This window comes from Apodemus sylvaticus, chromosome 1, assembly GCF_947179515.1.
Source record: "Apodemus sylvaticus chromosome 1, mApoSyl1.1, whole genome shotgun sequence".
Taxonomy (NCBI): Eukaryota; Metazoa; Chordata; class Mammalia; order Rodentia; family Muridae; genus Apodemus; species Apodemus sylvaticus.
In genome coordinates, this window is record NC_067472.1 from 170,095,486 (window position 1) to 170,115,491 (window position 20,006).

Genomic DNA, 20,006 nt, shown 5'->3' on the forward strand with positions numbered 1-20,006 from the left:
TGTCATGGCTGGGCCACACGTGCCTGAAATAAGGGGCCTCTTTTTTTTTTTTTCCTTCCTTTTTTGAGAGAGGGTCTGTGTAGCCCTGGCTGTTCTAGAACTTACTCTGTAGACCAAACTGTCCTCAGACTCAGAGATCCCCACCTCTACCTCCCCAGTGCTAGGATTAAAGGTGTGTACCACCTCTGGGCTAAGGAGAGGCTTTTATTTAGACACTGGGACCTGCACTGATTTGCACCTATATTTGGGTAATTTTTTTTTTTTAACATTTTGTGAAGTGTGACTCAGTATTTTCCATTGTTAATTCTGCACCAAACTCAGACCACCTGTCTCTGCCTCCCAACTGATGCGATTAAAGGTGTGCACCCCCACCATCACCTGGTTACTTCCTGATTCTTACGACTCCCTCTTAGCAGTTCTTGATCTATTTTCTTTTCTTTTTTTTCTTTTTTTCAAGATAGGGTTTCTCTGTATAGCTCTGGCTGTCCTGGAACCCACTCTGTAGACCAGGCTGGCCTTGAACTCAGAAATCCACCTGCCTCTGCCTCCCAAGTGCTGGGATTAAAGGCATGCGCTGCCTCCATCGCCTGGCAGTTCTTTTGAGTCTTAAGAGTTGGAGGAAAGGGCTACACAACAGACAGAAAGACTTACCCTGAATGCTGGTGCCACCACACAAAGGCAGGGGGCCAGTACGAAATACAATGAGAAAGCAGGAAAGACACCAGGGCATCACATCCCATATCCTGGTCCTTGTTTACTCTGCGTGATAGGTCGAACCCTCGGAAGCCAGGAGCCAAAGGAAATCCTTCTTCCTTTTGGTTGTTTGTGACAATTTGTTGGCCACAGTGATGGAAATCTAATTAAACCCGAGGTGGTTTTCTCCCCCAAACAGTGAGGGGCTGTGGCCAAGCTCCGTGGTAGAGCTCTGCCTAGGACCCTCCACTGAGAACACGTTGGGGACTCAAGAGGTGGCTCAGAAGTTAGCTGACAGTGCTTACTGATCTTGAGGACACAAGTTTGGTTTCCTAGCAACCACGCTGAGCTCCTCACAGCCACCTGCAATGCCAGCTCCAGGGGAATCTGACCTCCACTGCTGCATCTTGTACAAGCCAAAGCAGACCTGGCCTCCATGTTCTCCCAGCATCCCCCAGTCCCTACCTGGCATACCCTGCCCCTCCAGCCCAGGGGCTGGGCTGCCTTTCCTCCAGAGGCTCCTCCCTATATAATCCAGACATTTTGGTCTCTCCCTCTCTCTTCTCTGTGCTTGTCCCCTTCTCTCTCCCTCCCTTACCACCACCCCCTTCCTCATGGTGACTTCCCTGGCCTTGGTCCTTGGGGGCCAGTAAACTCACCTACCTGAGAGCAGCTTCCCAATACATCTGCCTTTAATCTAATTGTCTTAAATTGGCTCATCACTCTGGTGGCGGAGAAATAACCTATCACTAGGCAGCTGAAGGATGGAAGGAACATGGATGGATGGATGGGTGGGTGGGTGGATGGATGGGTGGGTGGGTGGATGGGTGGGTGAATGGGTGGATGGGTGGGTGGGTGGGTGGATGGATGGGTGGGTGGATGGGTGGGTGGATGGATGGGTGGGTGGGTGGATGGGTGGGTGGGTGGATGGATGGGTGGGTGGATGGATGGGTGGGTGGATGGATGGGTGGGTGGATGGATGGGTGGATGGGTGGGTGGATGGGTGGATGGGTGGATGGATGGGTGGATGGATGGGTGGGTGGATGGATGGGTGGGTGGATGGATGGGTGGGTGGGTGGATGGATGGGTGGGTGGGTGGGTGGATGGGTGGGTGGGTGGATGGATGGGTGGGTGGATGGGTGGGTGGGTGGATGGATGGGTGGGTGGGTGGATGGATGGGTGGGTGGGTGGATGGATGGGTGGGTGGTGGGTGGATGGATGGGATGGGTGGGTGGATGAATGGGTGGGTGGGTGGATGGGTGGGTGGGTGGATGGGTGGATGGATGGGTGGGTGGATGGATGGGTGGGTGGGTGGGTGGATGGATGGGTGGGTGGATGGATGGATGGGTGGGTGGATGGATGGATGGATGGATGGGTGGGTGGGTGGATGGATGGATGGGTGGGTGGGTGGGTGGATGGATGGGTGGGTGGATGGATGGGTGGGTGGGTGGGTGGGTGGGTGGATGGATGGATGGGTGGGTGGGTGGATGGGTGGGTGGGTGGGTGGGTGGGTGGGTAGGTGGATGGGTAGATGGGTGGGTGGGTGGGTGGGTAGGTGGATGGGTAGATGGGTGGGTGGGTGGATGGGTGGGTGGGTGGATGGGTGGGTAGATGGATGGATGGGTAGATGGATGGATGGGTAGATGGATGGATAGAAGGCTGGAGAGTGTGGAAATGGCTAGATGGAGAAGTGTAATACTGGCTGGCTGGGTGGCTTTTGTTTGACTGACTTTTTCTTGGAATCAGCCCCTTGGGCTTCTTCCTGCCCTGGCATCCCCAGCAGCAAGGGCTGCATGTGCACACTAATGCCCTGGCCAGCTGGAGTTCTTAAGTAAAAGACCAAGTGGCTGGGTAAGCAGGAGGAAGATGCTGCACTCTCTAGGCTCTGATTAAAAACAGTTTATTATGCCGTCACAGGAATGCCCATGGCCGGAAGTCCTAAGGAGTGGCTGCTGCTGCTGCCAGCACCCACCTACGTCCACCCACAACTGCAGGGGCTGAGGGGCAGGGAGGAGTTTCACATTATGGGACATGACTCAGGTTCCCCAACACGAGTGCTGATTCGTCTGTCCTACGGGAGTGGCGAGAAGGCACACTCAGGGATTCTTTTAGGAGCTATGAGTTCACACAGGGCTCAAGTCACACTACTTCATGTTCTACTTCAAGCTGCAGGTCGGGAGCTCTGTAAAACAATAAACATGGCTGTAAGGAGCAGGCTTTCGGCCCCTCCCGCCTGCCACATTTCTGGGAGGTGTGGGGATATACCAACAACCTGGGGGACAAGTAGCCTTGAGGCGAGAGACGGCAGGGCTGGGCAGGGAGCAGGTGACGTGAGGTGAATGTGACTGGCATCAAGGAGTGCCAGGATGGTGACGGAGGCCCTGACAGTCCTGGCACTCTGGAGGTAGGGGCAGGAGGATCAGAACCAAGGTCAGCCTCAGCTACAGAGTTTGAGCATTGCCTGGGTTTCAATTCAAACAGGAAGAAAGGGGTCGAGTGCCCCAGGTCCTGGGACTAGAGAAGCAAGGTCCAAGGGGGCTATGGAAGAGGCGTGGCTAGTGCCGGGTAGACTCTGGGAAGGGGAAGATGCTGTACAAGGAGACAGCCTGCTACCAGGAAGAGCCACCATGACACACTCACCAGACACTAGTGGTGACTGGTAGATGACTCTGTCAGGGTAGAGGTGGGCTGGCTGTGCCCTGCAGTGTTTAGTTAGCCTCCTCAGTTCTGCTATTCCATACCATGGGACATTTCTATGTCAGCTAAAATGTCTCCAAATGCATAGTTTCCCATCCCTACATGCTCGTGTGTGTGTGTGTGTGTGTGTGTGTGTGTGTGCATGTTTGCATGTGCATGCTACACAGTGCATGCTACACAGTGCATGCTATACCAGCTTTGATTGCAGCTAGACACAATGAGAGAAACAAATGCTCTGGGAGAGAGCAAGGCCTTGAGAAACTTCCACTTGGGGACAGAACCTTACTATGGGACATTCCTAGAGCTTATGACAGACTGAGATAGGGTGGCCTAGCTTCTGAGCTGTACCCTTGCCTCCTGTGTGCTATCTGCACCTGTGTGTCGCCATGTCCGGTTTATGGGGGTGAGGGGTGAAGCCCGGGCCTCCCTCCAGCATGTTAGGCCAGCACTCCCCAACTGAGCCCCAGATCCAACCCCATTGGTTTGTTTGTTTGTTTTGGCTTTTTTAAAACACTGTCTTATATAGGTAAGGTTGGCACTGAACGTCTGATCCTCCTGCCTCCACCTCAGAGTTAGGATAACAGGTATGTCCCATCACACCTGGGTGACCTCAAAAACGTTCTAGTTACCAGAGATCACCAGAGATCACCCAGCTGAATTCCAGCTGTCTGGATTCCTCTTGACTTGACTTCAGGAGCCCATGAGAAAACCAAGGGTATACACCAGAGGCTAGGGCTCCCACCCCTCACAGGCTTGAGTGGGGTGGGGTGGGGGGCTAAGCCAACTACCTCACCTGGATCCCACCTAAGGTACCATCTGGAGGTCCAGGGAGTCATAGGGTGACGCCCGCATATCCTGCAGCAGAGCTTCTAGATTGTTCCTCAGCGTGGCGTAGGGCGGCTTCTCCTCATAATCGAGGGCCATCACCACCTTCAGGTACTCCTGCAGGATCTCTGTGGTCAAGACACCCAAAAGCACAGGTGAGGCCCAAGAGGTGGTGTTTGCAGTCCCATGCTCAGAGCCACTGGGGTCCTTGTATCTGCTGTCTGTGTGGGAAGCATGGGGGCGGGGGGTGGTGGTGGTGCAGCATCAGAATGGCAAACACCAGGGTGCTCACCAGCCAGCCAATCACCAACCCTCGCCTGCCTCTCATCCCGTAATACTTCCCAACAGATTCCTGAGTAGAAAACCTACGGGCATCTCTAACACGGGGTGGGGCCTGCAGGTTCCAGCCAAGGCCTGGATGGAGTGTGAGCACGGTGCACAGGGGGAGCTGCCGACCAGAGGGAGGCAGTGGGTGTCACGGTGACCCCGCACGAGCTGCGGACAAGCCCCATGTGCAATACACTTTCTTTCTTTCTAAAAATAATTTACCTTTATTTTGTGAACACTGGTGTTTTGCCTGCAAGTATGTCTGTATGACAGGATTTGGGATTTACAGACAGTTGTAAGCTACCATGTGCATGCTGGGAACTGAACCCAGGTCCTCATGAAGAGGAGCCAGTGCTCTTAACTGCCAAGCTATCTCTCCAGCCCTTAAACAAATTTCAACCATTGGAAAACACAAAATAGTATTAAGTTCACAGCAGCATGAGAATAGGTGTGCTGCACTGTAGGAAATAATGGAGTTGGCCTGGTCTCGCTGCCTCGAGAGACACGCAACACGTTCTTCAGACTCATATGTTTTAACTTAAGAGTCCATGGCTCCTAGGGCACAAGGTGCCTTCCAGATCCTGAGGGACTAATGCACTCCCACAGGCACTGAAGTATCCAGGCCTCTTTGTTTCTCTGTATGTTCCCTCAGAAGCCCATGAAGCATGGGATCCTGACAGGACAATTGACCTTAGACATTAATCCTGTGGACCCTGCATAGCCTGCAAAAGTCATTGTATCCTGGCAAATGCACACATATAGATCCTGGAAAATGCCACTCTATTCAGTTTCTTATAAGGGTATAAAAAGTGTGATTACGCTCAATAAAGTTGTCACAGCCTCAGTCCTGCTGTGACTCCTTCAACCTGAGCCTGGATTAAGTTCTTGCCAGTTATATCAAGTAATTTTGGCCATCTAAATAAGTGTAGGCGCTTATACCACACAGGTTAGAAGAAAGGGGCTCTTTTTAAATTTAACTTGGTGGGGTGAGGGAAGTCTATAAAGAGTCTCCCTCTGGCTAGGCATGGCGTCACTTTAATCCTAGTAGTTGGGAGACAGAGGTAGGAAGATCTCTTGAGTTCCAGGACAGCTAGGACTACACAGAGATACCCTGTCTCAAACCAAACCCAAAAACAAACAAAAAGTTTCACTTCATAGCACAGGCTGGCCTTGAATTCCTGACAGTTCTACTGCCTTAGTCTCTCCAATGCTGAGGAAACACGCCAATACCATGATGGTACCATTTCGTTGTTTTTTTTCTGAGATAGTCTCCATATAGCCCTGGCCGACTTAGAACTCACTATGTAAACCAGGCCGACCGAGAACTCACAGAGATCCACCAGTCTCTGCTTTTTAAATGCGGGGGTGGAAGTTGTGCACCACCACAGCTGCCATGGTAGCACCTGTACAAAATACATGGATTTTTATGTGTGCATGTGTGTGTGTAGAGTGCCCTCAGAGAGCAGCAGTGTCCTGGAGTCACACAATGTAGGTGTGGGGCTAGGCTCAGATCTCTGTAGGAGCAGGGCAGCAAGCACTCGGAACTGATGAACTTTCTCTCTATATATATAACAATGGTCCTTCCCCCAACATTGATTTAGTGTGTGTGTGTGTGTGTGTGTGTGTGTGTGTGTGTGTGTGTGTGTGTAGGTCAGAGCTCAGCTTGTAGTAATTCTGTCTTCTCACCACGCAGCTCTGGGGGTTGAAGCCCAGTCTTCAGGCGTGGCAGCACGTGCCCTAACCTTTGGAGCCATGTCAGCAGCCCCACTGTGGGATTTTTAACTTTCAGGTGTATTTATGATTCATGCGTGTACTGCTCTGTATGTGCAGGCCTGTGTGTTGAATGAGAGGTCAGTTGAATGAGAGGTCTTCCTCCACCTTGTTTTCTGAGACAGGGTCTCTCACTAACCTGGGGCTCACAGATGGAGCTGGAGTAGCAGGCCTTCGCCTTGCCTGTCTCAGCTGCCTCCAGCCCTGGGATTGTAAGTGCACACGGCTGTGCAGGCTTTTCACATGTGTGCTGGGACCCAACTCACAATATGCTGGGTAAGAACGGGAGCGGCATGACAGTGCCCCCAGACTCCTGCACTGGGTGTTACCTCCTGCGCTGGCCTTAGACTGCTCTGGGCTGAGGAGTCTACCCCACGGGGACCCTGCACAGCAGAGATAAACCTATCCGCTGGGGCCCTGGAACTCCCACTGACTTACAGAAGGAAAAGCTACACAAATCAGTAAGCCTGAGGCCGCACTGGACTCAAGTCTCTGAGGGCCAGCAGAAGAGCCGGAGAAATTCCTAACACCCACGTATTGGCTCACAAACATCTATAATCCCTATTCCAGGAGACCTAACACCTCATCTGGCCTATGTGGGCACTGCACACCCCTGATGCACAGACACCCATGCAGTCAATAAAGTCATACACATGAAATAAAAATAAAGCTTTATAAAAAAAAATCTGCTTTTGTCCCTGTTCCAGTAATAACTGCAGTATACGTCCTCTCCATGCCAGCATCAACAGAGGCTACTGTGGAAATCAGGGCCTCGGGGAGGCGTGTGTGTGTGTGTGTGTGTGTGTGTGTGTGTACTCTCACTGCTTATACTACACAATTTAGGTGCTAAGTTTTGGAGGAGTGTTACTGGGACCTCACACTTGCTTTTCAAGCACCCTATTATACAGTATATATATACAGTACACTCACAGTGCTCATTGTACTTTTAAAAAATGTTAATGATTCCTTATGATCTGTGTGTGCGCTGCCCACAGAGGACAGAGAGGGCATTAGATCCCCTGAACAGGAGCTATAAATGGCGCTGCCAATTGAGTTCTGAGAATAGCACATAGGTCCTATGGAAAATCAGTAAGTGTTCTCTCTCTCTCTGTCTCTGGTTTTAGTTTTGTTTGGTTTGTTTTTGTTTTGTTTTTTGAGACAAAGTTTCTCCATGTAGCCCTGGCTGTCCTAGAACTCACTCTGTAGACAAGGCTGGTCTCAAACTCACTAAGATCTGCCTGCCTCTGCCTCCTGAGTGCTAGGACTAAAGCCATGTGCTATACTTCCCAGCTGCAGAAAGTATTAACCACTGAACCATCTCTCTAGCCAACACCCTACTTTTTTTCTTAACTTCGAGTTAATTCACTAAATTAATTCATGACTACAAAATCACCACCCCAGTTCTTTTTAAAATCTTTGTGTACATGCATGTAAGCATGCGCATGTACACACGGGCACGTGCATGCATGTAGAGGTCAGACATCAGATGGCCTGTGTGCTGGCCCTCCCCTCCCACCGATTTGAAGCAGGCTCTCTTGGTTTGCTGCTGCGGGCACAGCTTTCAGGGGCTGTCTGCCTCCCGCCCTGCTGGGGAGCACTGGTCTCACAGACGTGTGTGCTGCACCCAGCTTCCTGCCGGCTCACGGGACCTGAACTCAGCACTCGCACTGACACTGAGTATCGCTTCCCAACTTCCCTTTCTATCGGTAATTCACGGTTAAAGACAAAGCATTATGTACTTTCTAATTACAAAAAACCCTGACAAAAGCCTACAAATGGCTGGAGGTAGTGGTTGGCAGATGCCTTTGGTCTCAGCATTGGAGGAAGGTGGATTTCTGTGAGTTTCAGGCCAACCAGGGCTACAAAGCGAGACCTTGTCTCAAACAGCATCTTACAAGTATTAATGTAAGAAACCTCCACAATCTGCCTCAAACAAGGAAAAACAGGAACCTAAACTGGCTACTATTATTCTATTAAAAAAATAACAGCCAACACTATGGCTCAGGGGTACAGGCGCTTGCCATCAAGGTTGATGACCTGAGTTTGATCCCCAGGAAAGAGCACTGAAGCTGTCTTCTTTCCTCCACACTCACGCTGGGACCCCCCCCCCCCACGAAATAAAAATAAATGCAAGAAAAATAAATTAATAAAAGCTAAAAAAGAAGTCTGCATATATAGGCATGGTGCTTGCCTGTGATCCTAGCAACTCACGGGGTGGGGGTGGGGTTGGGGGTGGGGGTGGGGTAGGGGTAGGGGTTGGGGTGGGGGAAGACCTGGATCCCCAGGCCAGCCCAGGGAGCATGGCAAGGGTGTGGCCGGTCTAGGTGGGTATAGGAGACCCTGTATCAAATCAAATAAATACAATGTGTAAAGTTCAGTTAGAATAAATGCAGAATAAACTTCTGTGCAAAGGCAGGGCAATGGCTTGGTGGGGAGCGCTTGCCCGGCAGGCATCAGCCCTGGGTTCCATTCCCCGCGCCAAACAACTCAAGAATTGTGTGTATGGTTTCAAGTGTTACAATTGGGAGACACTGACTATTTTTACATGTTCGCTTGTGTCCTACAGGAAGCACATATAACACACATGCAACTGGGCAAATGAGAAGAAAAACGCGGTAAAGGAAGGCCTCCAAGCCACGAGGCTGCTGGCACCTCCCCCTTAGGACATACCTGAGGCCCTGTTCCAGCGGCCGCACAGTCCCACGAGGGGCTCGGGGCTCTCCAGATACCTTCAGGGGAGAAACATATGGGACAGGAGAGTGATGTGTTAGGATGACGTGTCCTCTACACACACACATACACACCCCACTTAGGAAAGAGAGACACTACTTCAGGCCCCTCCCCCACCCCTCCCCTCTGGCTGTCTAGTCTAGACGGCAGGCTGGCCCCTATCACTCTCTGAGCTCTCCTGCCCCACCCTCCTGCTTCTTAGTCCCTGCTCTGCTCCTGTCCTGGCAATGGGTCTACCTCAGGCTTCCTGCTTCTGAGATTCCGTGAGGGCCCGATGGCGCTCTCTGACCTGCTTGTGGCTCCCCAGTGGCCTGGTCTCCGTCATGTCCTCCCTGTTCCCTGCTCTTAGACCCTCACAGGCCTCAGTCCCTCGCTCTTCCCATTCTACTGTGATGCCTGGTGGACTGTGCTTGTGTGTCCACTTGACAGAAGCTAGTCATCAGAGAGGATGGAGTCTCAGCTGAGGAAATGCCTCCATGAGATCCAGCTGTAAGGCATTTTCTCAATTAGTGATCAAGGGTGGGAGGGCCCATCGGGGTGGTGCCATCATGCCTGGGCTCTGTAAGAAAGCAAGGTGAGCATGCTGTGAGGCAAGCCAGTAGGCAGCACCCTCTGCACCAGCTCCTGCCTCCAGGATGATGTGGAAGTGTAAGCCAAGTCAACCCTTTGCTTCCTGGTTTGCTTTTTGGACCTGGTGTTCTGTTGCAGCAATAGAAACCCTAAGATACACTTGGCTCACCAGGCAGTGATGGTGCATGCCTTTAATCCCAGGCAGAGGCAGGCAGACCTCTGTGAGTTCGAGGCCAGCCTGCTTTACAGCTCATGTTCCAAGACAGCCAAGGTCACACAGAGAACCCCTGTCTAGAAAAACAAACAAAAAGACACCTGGCTTGCCCTCCCCCATCCCAGTCCCTGGCGTGTGGTTCTTCTCCTCTTAGGACAAAGCTCAGTGGTTGGTAAACTAGGAAGCTTCCCTGGACTGCCCTAAGCAGGAGATGCCAGTCCCATATGGGCGCTTGCATGCTCTGCACAGAGGTCTGATGCGCTGGCAATGCCGGTGTGCAGGGAAAGCCAGGTTTGACTCCAGCCCCAGGACAAGTGCAAGGCTAGGAGGAAGACATAGTCCAAAAAGTCTTACTTGGAGGATCTAACTTTCCCTCTACCCCTCCTCTCTCTCCCTCCCTCCCTCCTTCCTTTCTTCTCCTCTCTCATCCTCATCATTTCTCCCTTTGTTTCTCTCTCCCTTCTTTCTTTTCTTCCTACCCCAAGTGAAGCCAAGCACAGTGTTCACACTTGAAATTTCAGAAGCTGAGGCAGTAGGACTGATGCAAGGTTCAGGCCGTCCTGGTGGATGAGACCTGTGCAATGACACCTAAGGTTGTTCTCTGCATTCTGCAGTCATGCAGTGTGTGCACACACACAACCTTACAGTGCACCCCGTGCAATGTCCTAGAGATATGCTAAGAACTAGGAAATGGGAACGGTTTCAGCACTGCCCCTTGGCAGCCCTTCGGGTTACTGCATGAAACCTTTTCACACAGTGACTTCAATCCAGGTCGCCTCTGCCCCAGGACGCCAGCATGTTCTTTCTGCTCTGCACCACATGGTGAGCACAGACCCTGTCTGTGAAGCACAGTCCGTTCATCTAAATCTCAGGAAAGGGGAGGCTACATGGCGTGGGGACTCTCTCATGATGTCACATGGTGATGTTATCTCAGGAGTTCCATGGAGTTGGGGATGGAAGGGAGGATTAGACCCAGGGGAGCAGTGTGGAGACTGAGGCAGCTTTCCCTGATTCAGAGCTGGGTCTGCGTCACACAGATAGGCCCATGGATGCCTTCAGCAAACCCAAACTGACATCGAACACCCACCTCCCCCAGGCCTGCCTGCAGACTCTTGGGGCCACCTGCTCCCATGAAGAAAGGCTTTCTGCTATCTGAGAGGGGGTGTCTCTGTTCTCATGGCCCCAGGCTACCACCCTCACCTGCTCTGCCTGCTGCCTGTTACCTGACCTCCATGTCCACACGCAAGGCCAGGCTGCTCCCGCAGCATTCCTCACTGCCTATGGCACCACTAGGACTTGGACGCACGGTTGCCAAGACATATGGGAAGAGAATGTGGACCAAGGAGCAAAGTGTGTGCTGGAGCCTCGAGGCTCTGCCCGAGACATAAGACAGCAGGCTGTGGGAGCTGCAGTGGTTGTGGGCTCCTGCCTCCCTAACCTAAGAACAGGAGCGTCTCACTAACCCTCCCTAACCTAAGAACAGGAGCTTCTCACTAACCTCTTACTCCTCATCGTTTTGCTTTTGAGACATCTGCTCACTCTACTGGGCTTCATTTCAAAGGAAGCTATTCTACTGCTGAGGAGACACACCACATGTTGTGGGTGGAACAGGAGAGAAGCAGCAGACACAACAACAGGGCACATTCACCAAGCAGGTCAAAGTATCCCACGGACAGGAAGTGTAGCAGCCTCACGGGTGTTCCCTCGACTGCTCATTCTTTTCTGAGATCTCATCTTCCCAGGCTCCAGCTAACAATCCTGGAGCAGCCAGAAGTCTGATCTCTGTTAGGACGTCAGTCTCCTGTGAAGGCCATCCTGGACTTTGGTTGGGGCCCAGGACCTTCAGGGATTCCCCAGGATTGGTGTCTGCTGTCCTTGGTGTTGAAGCACACACCCTAGGGACACAGCAGATGCCACGTTTCCTCACAACAGAGCAAGCCCTAAGACCAACAGCTAACTGTCCTTGGTCCTGAAGCGCACGGCATCCGGTCTCCTTTCAAAGCCATTTGTGCGGTGCTTCCAGTGCCAAAGCCGACTTCCTGCCGCTATCCTAGGTGCTGAATGTCAGCTCGGAGGCGCCACAAGAATGTGTAGCTGTCCTCGGTGCTGAACGCTGGCACACTGCTTCCTTCTATTCCTACCGACCGCTTAAAAGGACAACTGTCAGGATCTGGAGACTCAGGCGCTGGAGGTATGGAGGCAGGGTGACTGGCTGGAGGTGTAGGCCCTCAGAGCTCAGCCTGAATAGCTGTGGAGTGCTGCATGCAACGAGCGTGAGACCCTGGACAGCATGTTTACTCCTAACTGGTCTCAGCCTGTGACGCGGGAGCTACTTATACAGCAGTTTCCAGTGGGAGAACACAGGGCTCGCGAGGCTCACAGACGTCACAGTGTTCACCCAGCACCCCGAACAGTGGACAGCGGCCCGAGCCCAGACTCCCCCGCTGGCGTGCACAGCAGGGAAGTCACTTGAGGTGCAGAAGGCTGCGACTCTGCGGATGGCTGCCTACCCATCCCTTCTGCTCCTCACTGGGGTCTACACTCTTCCCCCCGAGGGGTGCTTGGGCTAGTTCGGGGCGCTGCAGCCCCTCACACTCACTTCTGCTTCTGCCTAGTTATCTCTTCGGTGTTGGGAAGGCAGTTTGTCCACGGCAGGGACCCATAAAGCCACTTGAGCATACAGTAGCCCAAGGTCTGGAGATCACTGCGGCGCGAGGGCCCTGGGGAGAGAGGGAGAGGTGGCTGTGCTGCCTCTTCACGTGTTCGTCCCCAGCTCTCACTCCAGCCGTGAAAACCGTCTTAGCTCACTGCTCAGTCCCCAGCCTCCCTTACCCTCCCGAGACTCTCTGCCGCTGTCACTCACCCACTCCAGTACCCCAGTGCCCCGCCCGTTCATCCTTTGTCAGTACAGTTCTCCGAGGAGCCCTGGGTGCCCGTGCACCTGGCCTGGCCTCTTCAGTTCACTCCCATATAGTTAAGTGGGAGAGTGCGGTGCTGCCTCATCACACAGGAGAGAACACGTCCAGTAGTGGATGACCCCCATTTCTGCACCTGCCCTTCCAGGGTGACCCTAAAACAGCACTCATCACCTCCTAAGTCTGCCAGATTGGAAATCTGAGGTCCCTGTCCTGGGTGCTAGATCCCACATCCTCACTACCCAAAGGCCTCCTGCAGCTCTCCTTGGTTCTGAAGAAGGGAGCAAATCCCTCACATGGCCAGGACACTCTTGCATTTCCAGTCCCCACCAGGGCACCTTTATGCTCCTCTACTTCTGGTATCTACTACGCATGATCAAGAACGTGTGACCGTTAACATGTCGGAGGTGTGTCATGATGGAGTCCCTCTCACCGCATCCCTTGTGCACGTCCATGCTAATGAACTCCAGGTCGCCATCATGTGGACTCCTGCTGCCTTCCTTGTAGGCCACGTGTTTGCCACCTGGGCAGTATCGGTAGGTGAAGCCATAGCCCACCAGGGTCACCTGTGGACAAGGAGGAGGTACACAGACTGAGGTTAGGGCTGCAGACTCCAATATGGGCACAGATGCTGTGTCAATAGCTGCCCATCTAATGCCAACAGCTGTGCAGGGAGACTTGGGGCTGGCTGTGCACTGCAGAAGGCTGGGCGTAAATTCAGCAGCATCCCTACTTTGGGCTTCAGGGGAGACTCAACACTATGGCGGACCAGGTATGGAGTGGGGACTGCTCCCATTACAGAGGTTGGGAGCAGAGAGCAATGGAGGGGAGACAGGGACAGGATACTTCCTTGATGGGCTGGAGAGAGGGCCGAGGAGTTAAAAACACCGCGTGCTCTTCAGAGGATCTGAGTTCAAGTCCCAGCACTCACATGTCAGCTCACAATAGCCTGTAACGCCAATTTCAGCGAATTCTACACCCTCACAAATATACACATGCAAGTGCAACATCAATGCTCATAAAATTCAACAGATCTTAAACACAGAGAGACAGCCTTCAAAGGCATGCTCTTGGGCCCCACTTGTCCGGATTCCCACCGCCTTGTAAAGCCACCACATGATGGCTCCAACAGTCACGAAGTCTAGTGTGGAATCAGAGCCCTTAGACCAAGGCGCACACAAACCCCGCCTCTGAACACTAAACCGAGACCTGAGCCTTCAATACCCCAGCTGCTTAGTTCTCCCGACCTAGAACCAACTCCTAGCATTCCACCTGCCTCAGTTTCTAAAGCACCACCAGCACATGTGCCTTTGGAGAGATTCATATCCAAATGCTGACACTGTTTTTGGAGACTCATAAAGCCCAGGCTGACCTGAAATTCTGTATGTAGAATGATGACTGAACATTTTGTTTTGTTTGAGACAGGGTCTTTATACAGCCTTGGATATATTGAAACTCACTATGTAGACCAGGCTAGCCTTGAACTCAGAGATAACATGGCCCTGCCCTCTAAGTGCTGGGATTAAAGGCATGCACTATTGCACCTGGCTTAGGGAAACGGAACTCCTGATCCTCCTCTCTCCACTGTCTGAATGCTGGAATGGCAGGTGTGTGCCAATATGCTCCATTTATGTAGTGCCAGAGACGGAAACCAGGCTTTTATACATGTTAGGCGATGGAGCCACATCCCCAGCACCACAAAAGTGTGTGTGTGTGTATGTGTGTTGGAGGGGGAGTCTAGCTCTCACCTGGCTCAGATCCTCTGGATTCACGAAGACGTTCTCGGCTGTCAGGTTCCCGTGGACATACTCGTTCTCGTGGAGATACTGCAGAGCATCGAGCTGCAGGAAGAAGCAGTAGAGGTGCTATGTCAGAGCAGTGACAAGTGGGAAAGAGGCAGCGCTGTCAGCTTGGAGACTGTCACGTGAATGGACTCTCCCGCCCAGTTCTAGGGGAGCATTCACTGTGGTGGCAGCCTGTGAGGGATTCACGTCAGCTGTGTTCGGCCTTCCTCTACGTCCTGCGCTGACTAACGCCCTGCTGCAGCAGTGACCAGTGCCCTACCCTGGCACAGCTCTGCTCATTTTTCTAAGAGAGAAGGCGACTGGTTAAAGTTCTCACGGGGTTCCAGGTAGGAGCTCCAGAGCTGAGGTACATCCCTTCCCTTCCCAGCAATTCTGCCTGTCTGTCCAGCTCCACCGTTTACACGAAGCCCTGCAGTGTTGTGAGGACTCGTCTGGGTGTCGGTCACATCCTGCTTATCTCTGCAGATCGACTCTGGGGCTGAGCTGTCCACCAAGGGCCACTTGCTCTTCTCTCTCCTGGCCTCTGTGTCCCCTGGATCTCTGTGTCCCCTGGATCTCTGTGTCCCCTGGCCTCTGTGTCCCCTGGATCTCTGTGTCCCCTGGCCTCTGTGTCCCCTGGCCTCTGTGTCCCCTGGATCTCTGTGTCCCCTGGTCTCTGTGTCCCCTGGATCTCTGTGTCCCCTGGCCTCTGTGTCCCCTGGATCTCTGTGTCCCCTGGCCTCTGTGTCCCCTGACCTCTGTGTCCCCTGACCTCTGTGTCCCCTGGATCTCCGTGTCCCCTGGATCTCCGTGTCCCCTGGATCTCCGTGTCCCCTGGATCTCCGTGTCCCCTAGATCTCCGTGTCCCCTGGATCTCTCTGTCCCCTGGATCTCTGTGTCCCCTGGTCTCTGTGTCCCCTGGCCTCTGTGTCCCCTGGCCTCTGTGTCCCCTGGCCTCTGTGTCCCCTGGCCAGGGTGCTCTGCAGGCCCCATCTTCCGGCTGAGGCTTCATCTTGCCTCTAATCTCCTTTCTGCAGCTCAGCTCTACCTGGCCTGAGGGTCTTTCTGCCTCACCTGTCTAACTTTCTCATGGCTCCCAGGATCCCCTGCGACTTACCTGATATTTGCAACCTGTGTGACAGTCGCTTGCTGCTCTCTGCACACAGACCCTGCACACCCACTGTACTCCGAGCTAGGACAGTTTCCTCACCCAGCAAGCACATCACCCCTTGGTACTTCTATCACTCCAGCGATGTGATCTGACTCCTCCTCCTTCATTAAGCACAGGTCATTTCTAAAAGCCAACTGTTTCCCAGAGCCCTGCTGGCCTAACTGTGAGACTGAAGTCATGAAGACAGGATTGGCTGCCCTCTGTTCCACCCCAGCCAGAGAAATCTTGGTATTTGGTGACTACTGGGAGCATGAATGAGTGAATGAATGAATAAGGAATTAAGTGACTGAGTAACATCTTTGTACAAGCTGTGGTGGATTGAATGAGATGGCCTCCAAACAGTCTTGGGTGTTTGAAAACTTGGCCCTTAGTTGGTACAGCTGAGTGAAGCATTAGGAGATGAGACCTTCCTCGGGGAGTGTTACTGGGGCCGGACTCCTGGTTTCAAAAGCCTCCTGCCATTGCACACTCCACCTGTCTCTGTGGATGTGAGGGACGAGCGCCTGGCGGCTCTAGGGGGCTGCCGACTGCCGGCTGCCGGCTGCCATCATGGAATCACCTCTCTGGAACTGGAAGCTTTCCTAAGTGGGCCTTTGTAAGGGGAGGATCTGATACTAACATCCTGTTCCCCAATTGGTTCTTGATTTGTCAGTAAAGAAGGCTGGGGCCAGTTGCTGGGCAGAAGGTACAGGTGGGACTTCCAGGTCCCAGGGGAAATAGGCAGATGCGAGGAAGGGGAGGCGCTTTTTCTGCCATGCTTTGGAGGAAGAAGAACACAGCAATCACATGAGGTCTCTCGGGGAGCTTGGGCCTGTGGCCTCCACTATGGGTGGGTGGTCGAGGATGTGTGGCAGGGGCTGGCTGGGACTAGCCGCTGAGTTCAGGGCAGGTGCAGAGATGGAGATAACCAATAGGAGAGGCCGTGCTTTTCCAGGAGGGAGAACCTGCACCCAGCAGTTGTGTCTAGAAGGCAGGTTGTAAAATAACGAGCTGCGTGCCTTTCCTCCTCAGATTTGGGGAAGCTGGGAGAGGACTGGTAGATGGCCACCTCCTGGGACAGGAGGAGGGCAGTACAAAGGAAAGACGGGAGGGGCCTGGGCCTGAGCGCGGTCCGGTCCCCACAAAGGCAGTGGATTTTAAAACCACACACAACAGTCGTAGGTCTCAGTGTCTTATCACAGTGAGAGAAGAGTAACTACACAGCCTTGGCCCACGTGGTTTCCTCGGCCTGGGAAGTTCTCTTCTCTCCCACCACCATTCCTGTCCCAGCACCTTGCTAGTTCCCACTCGCCGAGAGCCCAAGCTCACAGACCATGGCCTGCACCTCTGCTCCAGGCTGGACCTCCTGGCTGATCGTATGGGGCATTCTCACCCACCAGGCTAGACCACTGGTGTTCTGCCCTCTGAATCAGCCTGATGGGGAGTTGGGTTTGAAGAGGATGTGGGTTGGTTCTGAGGTACGTACCAGCCTGCAGGCCACCTGCAGCACACATCGCTCCGATACCACGTGCTTTGGGTTGTCATCCAGGGCTGACTGAAGGCTCCTCCCCAGGCTGGGGAACACCAGGAACCTAGAGGACAGGGGACCTGGGAGCTGAAGATCCGGGATGCCGGGCCCTGCAAGATGTTCTACAGGGACTGGGTAGGGCAAGCTAGGACGCGTCTCCACAGTGCTATCTACACTGGGTGTTCCTGCAGCTGGGCTCACGGTCCCCCTTTCCTGTACGTTCTCACACTGCAGGTAAGGGACGGAGGTTCTTGCCAAGGAAGGAGCCCTTTAGGGGTCTCTTCACCCTCGCCCTCTGCTGATTCTCCACTTTGCTCTTTTCCCTTTCCCTATGCTGCCCAGATTGAAAAAAGTTATGTAAAAATTTAAAGAGCACAATTATAGGACAGTGGGACTTTGGTCACCTGTTGCTCTGCAGGTCAAGCAGAATAAACCTCATCATTTGGCAAGCTAGACCTACCCTAATCATGGGGCACAGCCCAGGCTGGACCTACCCTAATCATGGGGCACAGCCCAGGCTGGACCTACCCTACTCATTGGGCACACCCCAGGCTGGATCTACCCTAATCATGGGGCACAGCCCAGGCTGGACCTACCCTAATCATGGGGTACAGCCCAGGCTAGACCTACCCTAATCATGGGGCACAGCCCAGGTTGGACCTACCCTAATCATGGGGCATAGCCCAGGCTGGACCTACCCTACTCATGGGGCACACCCCAGGCTGGATCTACCCTAATCATGAGGTGCAGCCCATCCTGAAGGAAGGCAATCCCTCTTTGTCCCCCTGAGAAACCCACTCATGCAACAGAGGGACCACTGGGTGGGGCTGTGGGAGTGGGCAGCAAGTGGGGAGGCTCACCTGTATTTGTCCTGGTAAATGCCAAAGCCGATACAGGTGGGGATGGCCAGGAGTGGGACCAAGCACTGCTTCTTCCACTTGTTCACTGCAGGAGGCAGAGACTCAGGGTCAGATCCACCGTCAATGCCAGTCCCAAAGGAACAGCCTCTGCTCAGGCCAGAGGCAGAGACCCAAGCCAGAAGACTCTGGGCCTCTTCCCTGATCCTCACTGCTATGACAGCCTAGTGGCTGTCAGGGAGAAGAGGTGGGGACAGGGGACACATCTGTGACTCATGTTTACAGGTGACTTCCGAGCAAGCATGCACAAAGCTGGCATGAGGGGAAGAAGGTAATCGCAACAGGCCAGGGCTCCGACGGGCTCAGTTGGCAGAGTGCCTGCCTAGCTTGTACCATAATGTCCTATCCTCAGCACTGCATCAAAGCTACCCTGGTGGAGCACACTGGTAATCCTGTTACTCAGGAGTCCAAGGTCACCCTTGGCTATATTTCTAGTTCAAAGAACCCAGAACTACATGAGACCGTGTCTCAAAAATAGAAAAGAAGGGAGGGAAGGACAGGGTGATCTCTGAGTTTTCATGCAAAGCTGACAAGATTGACAGACTCTAGCCAGCCACAGCGTCACTGGGCCCCTGCGCTAGTGCAGAGGACTGTATGCGATCTGGCCAGGTACAGGTGGGCGGGGAAAGCCTGGGGGCTAGCAGCTCAGCTACCTGAGAGGTAAATCCTTCCCACCAGGTGCAGGGCAGCAATACAGCAGGACTGGGTGCAGCTGGAGAGAGGCCAGAGCAGGCAGAGGGGCATTTTCACAGACTGAGACAACCCAGATGGCATGGCTCACGGAACATAGAGAAATGTGAGGAATTTTGTTTTGAATGTAATCAATTTGGTTAGATGGTTCTCTAACAATTTATGATGTCACAGCCAGCACACAGTGTTCAAGACAGTCACCACTTGTCTCTTGAGAACTGCTACAGACCAGTCCCATCTGTCCTCCGAGGTCAGAGGACTGAGGGTGACAGGGGCTGGCTTGTGCGTGCAGGTGGAATGCACACTCAGGTCTTTGGTCACATAGTGAAATACCTTGAGGGGCCTGTCACCCAATCCAACTCCCCTGCCCATTCCCTGTGGAATACCTTGCAGAGGCTTGGCTGCTCTCTGAAAGAAGTTCTGCTCATTGAAAAGGCGCCCATCCTTGGAGTCCTGGGGGTGGCAGAGAGCAGACTGTCACACCAAACGCCCTCAGACAAGGGCCGCGGATTCCCAGAAGACCTCACTGCCACCTCAGCAGGTGCAGCCTCTTCCTGTCCTACAGCAGACCCAGTTCCTGGAGTGCCATGGCCGAGCAGGCTTAGCTTCCCAGGGCCCAGCTCTCTTTCTTCATTTTATGGCAAAATCCACAGATTTGCCCCAGATGTGTGGCCCTCAGCTGAAACCTTCATTTTCTAGCCTCCTTTTCCATGAGGCATAGCTTCACAAGCAAGGTCTGGCCAATGAGGGCATGGCCAGAACTTCCAGGGAGTCCCAGATCATAGTCTATGTATTGAAAACCCATCACACACACACACACACACACACACACACACACACACACACACACACACACACGTGCGCACGCGCACGCGCACGCACACGCACACACACACACACGCACACATACACACACACGCGCACTGTATCGGGGGCTAGAGACAGCTTGGTTATGAGCACAGGCTGCTCTTGCAGAGAGCCCAGGTTTGGCTCTCAGAACCGACTATCAGGCGTTCACAGCCACTTGTGGCCTGGTTCTGGGGGGCTGGCACCGACTCCTGGGCTCTAAAAGGCAGTAAAAGACTCATGCACATAAAATAAGATAGATGTATGTATTCTTAAAGATTGGTTCTTTTCATATATATCTATACACACATCTATCTGTCTATCTATCCATCCATCCATCCATCCATCCA

At 53.2% G+C, this 20,006-nt stretch overlaps 1 protein-coding gene across 3 annotated transcripts in view; it reads right to left on the minus strand.

Annotated features, from left to right (window-relative positions):
• Positions 1-2,577: 2,577 nt before the first annotated feature.
• Vrk3 (VRK serine/threonine kinase 3) overlaps positions 2,578-20,006 on the minus strand; it is a 30,924-nt gene continuing 13,495 nt past the window's right edge. For all 3 annotated transcript variants that reach the window (XM_052164073.1, XM_052164065.1, XM_052164080.1), the window contains 9 exons: positions 19,197-19,263; positions 18,064-18,148; positions 17,162-17,267; positions 14,490-14,582; positions 13,175-13,307; positions 12,426-12,546; positions 8,983-9,041; positions 4,184-4,343; positions 2,578-2,875 (listed from right to left, as the gene is read on the minus strand). In XM_052164073.1, coding sequence (XP_052020033.1) covers positions 4,195-4,343; positions 8,983-9,041; positions 12,426-12,546; positions 13,175-13,307; positions 14,490-14,582; positions 17,162-17,267; positions 18,064-18,148; positions 19,197-19,263 — 813 coding nt within the window. In that variant the 3' untranslated portion in view covers positions 2,578-2,875; positions 4,184-4,194. The remainder of the gene's footprint in view (positions 2,876-4,183; positions 4,344-8,982; positions 9,042-12,425; positions 12,547-13,174; positions 13,308-14,489; positions 14,583-17,161; positions 17,268-18,063; positions 18,149-19,196; positions 19,264-20,006) is intronic.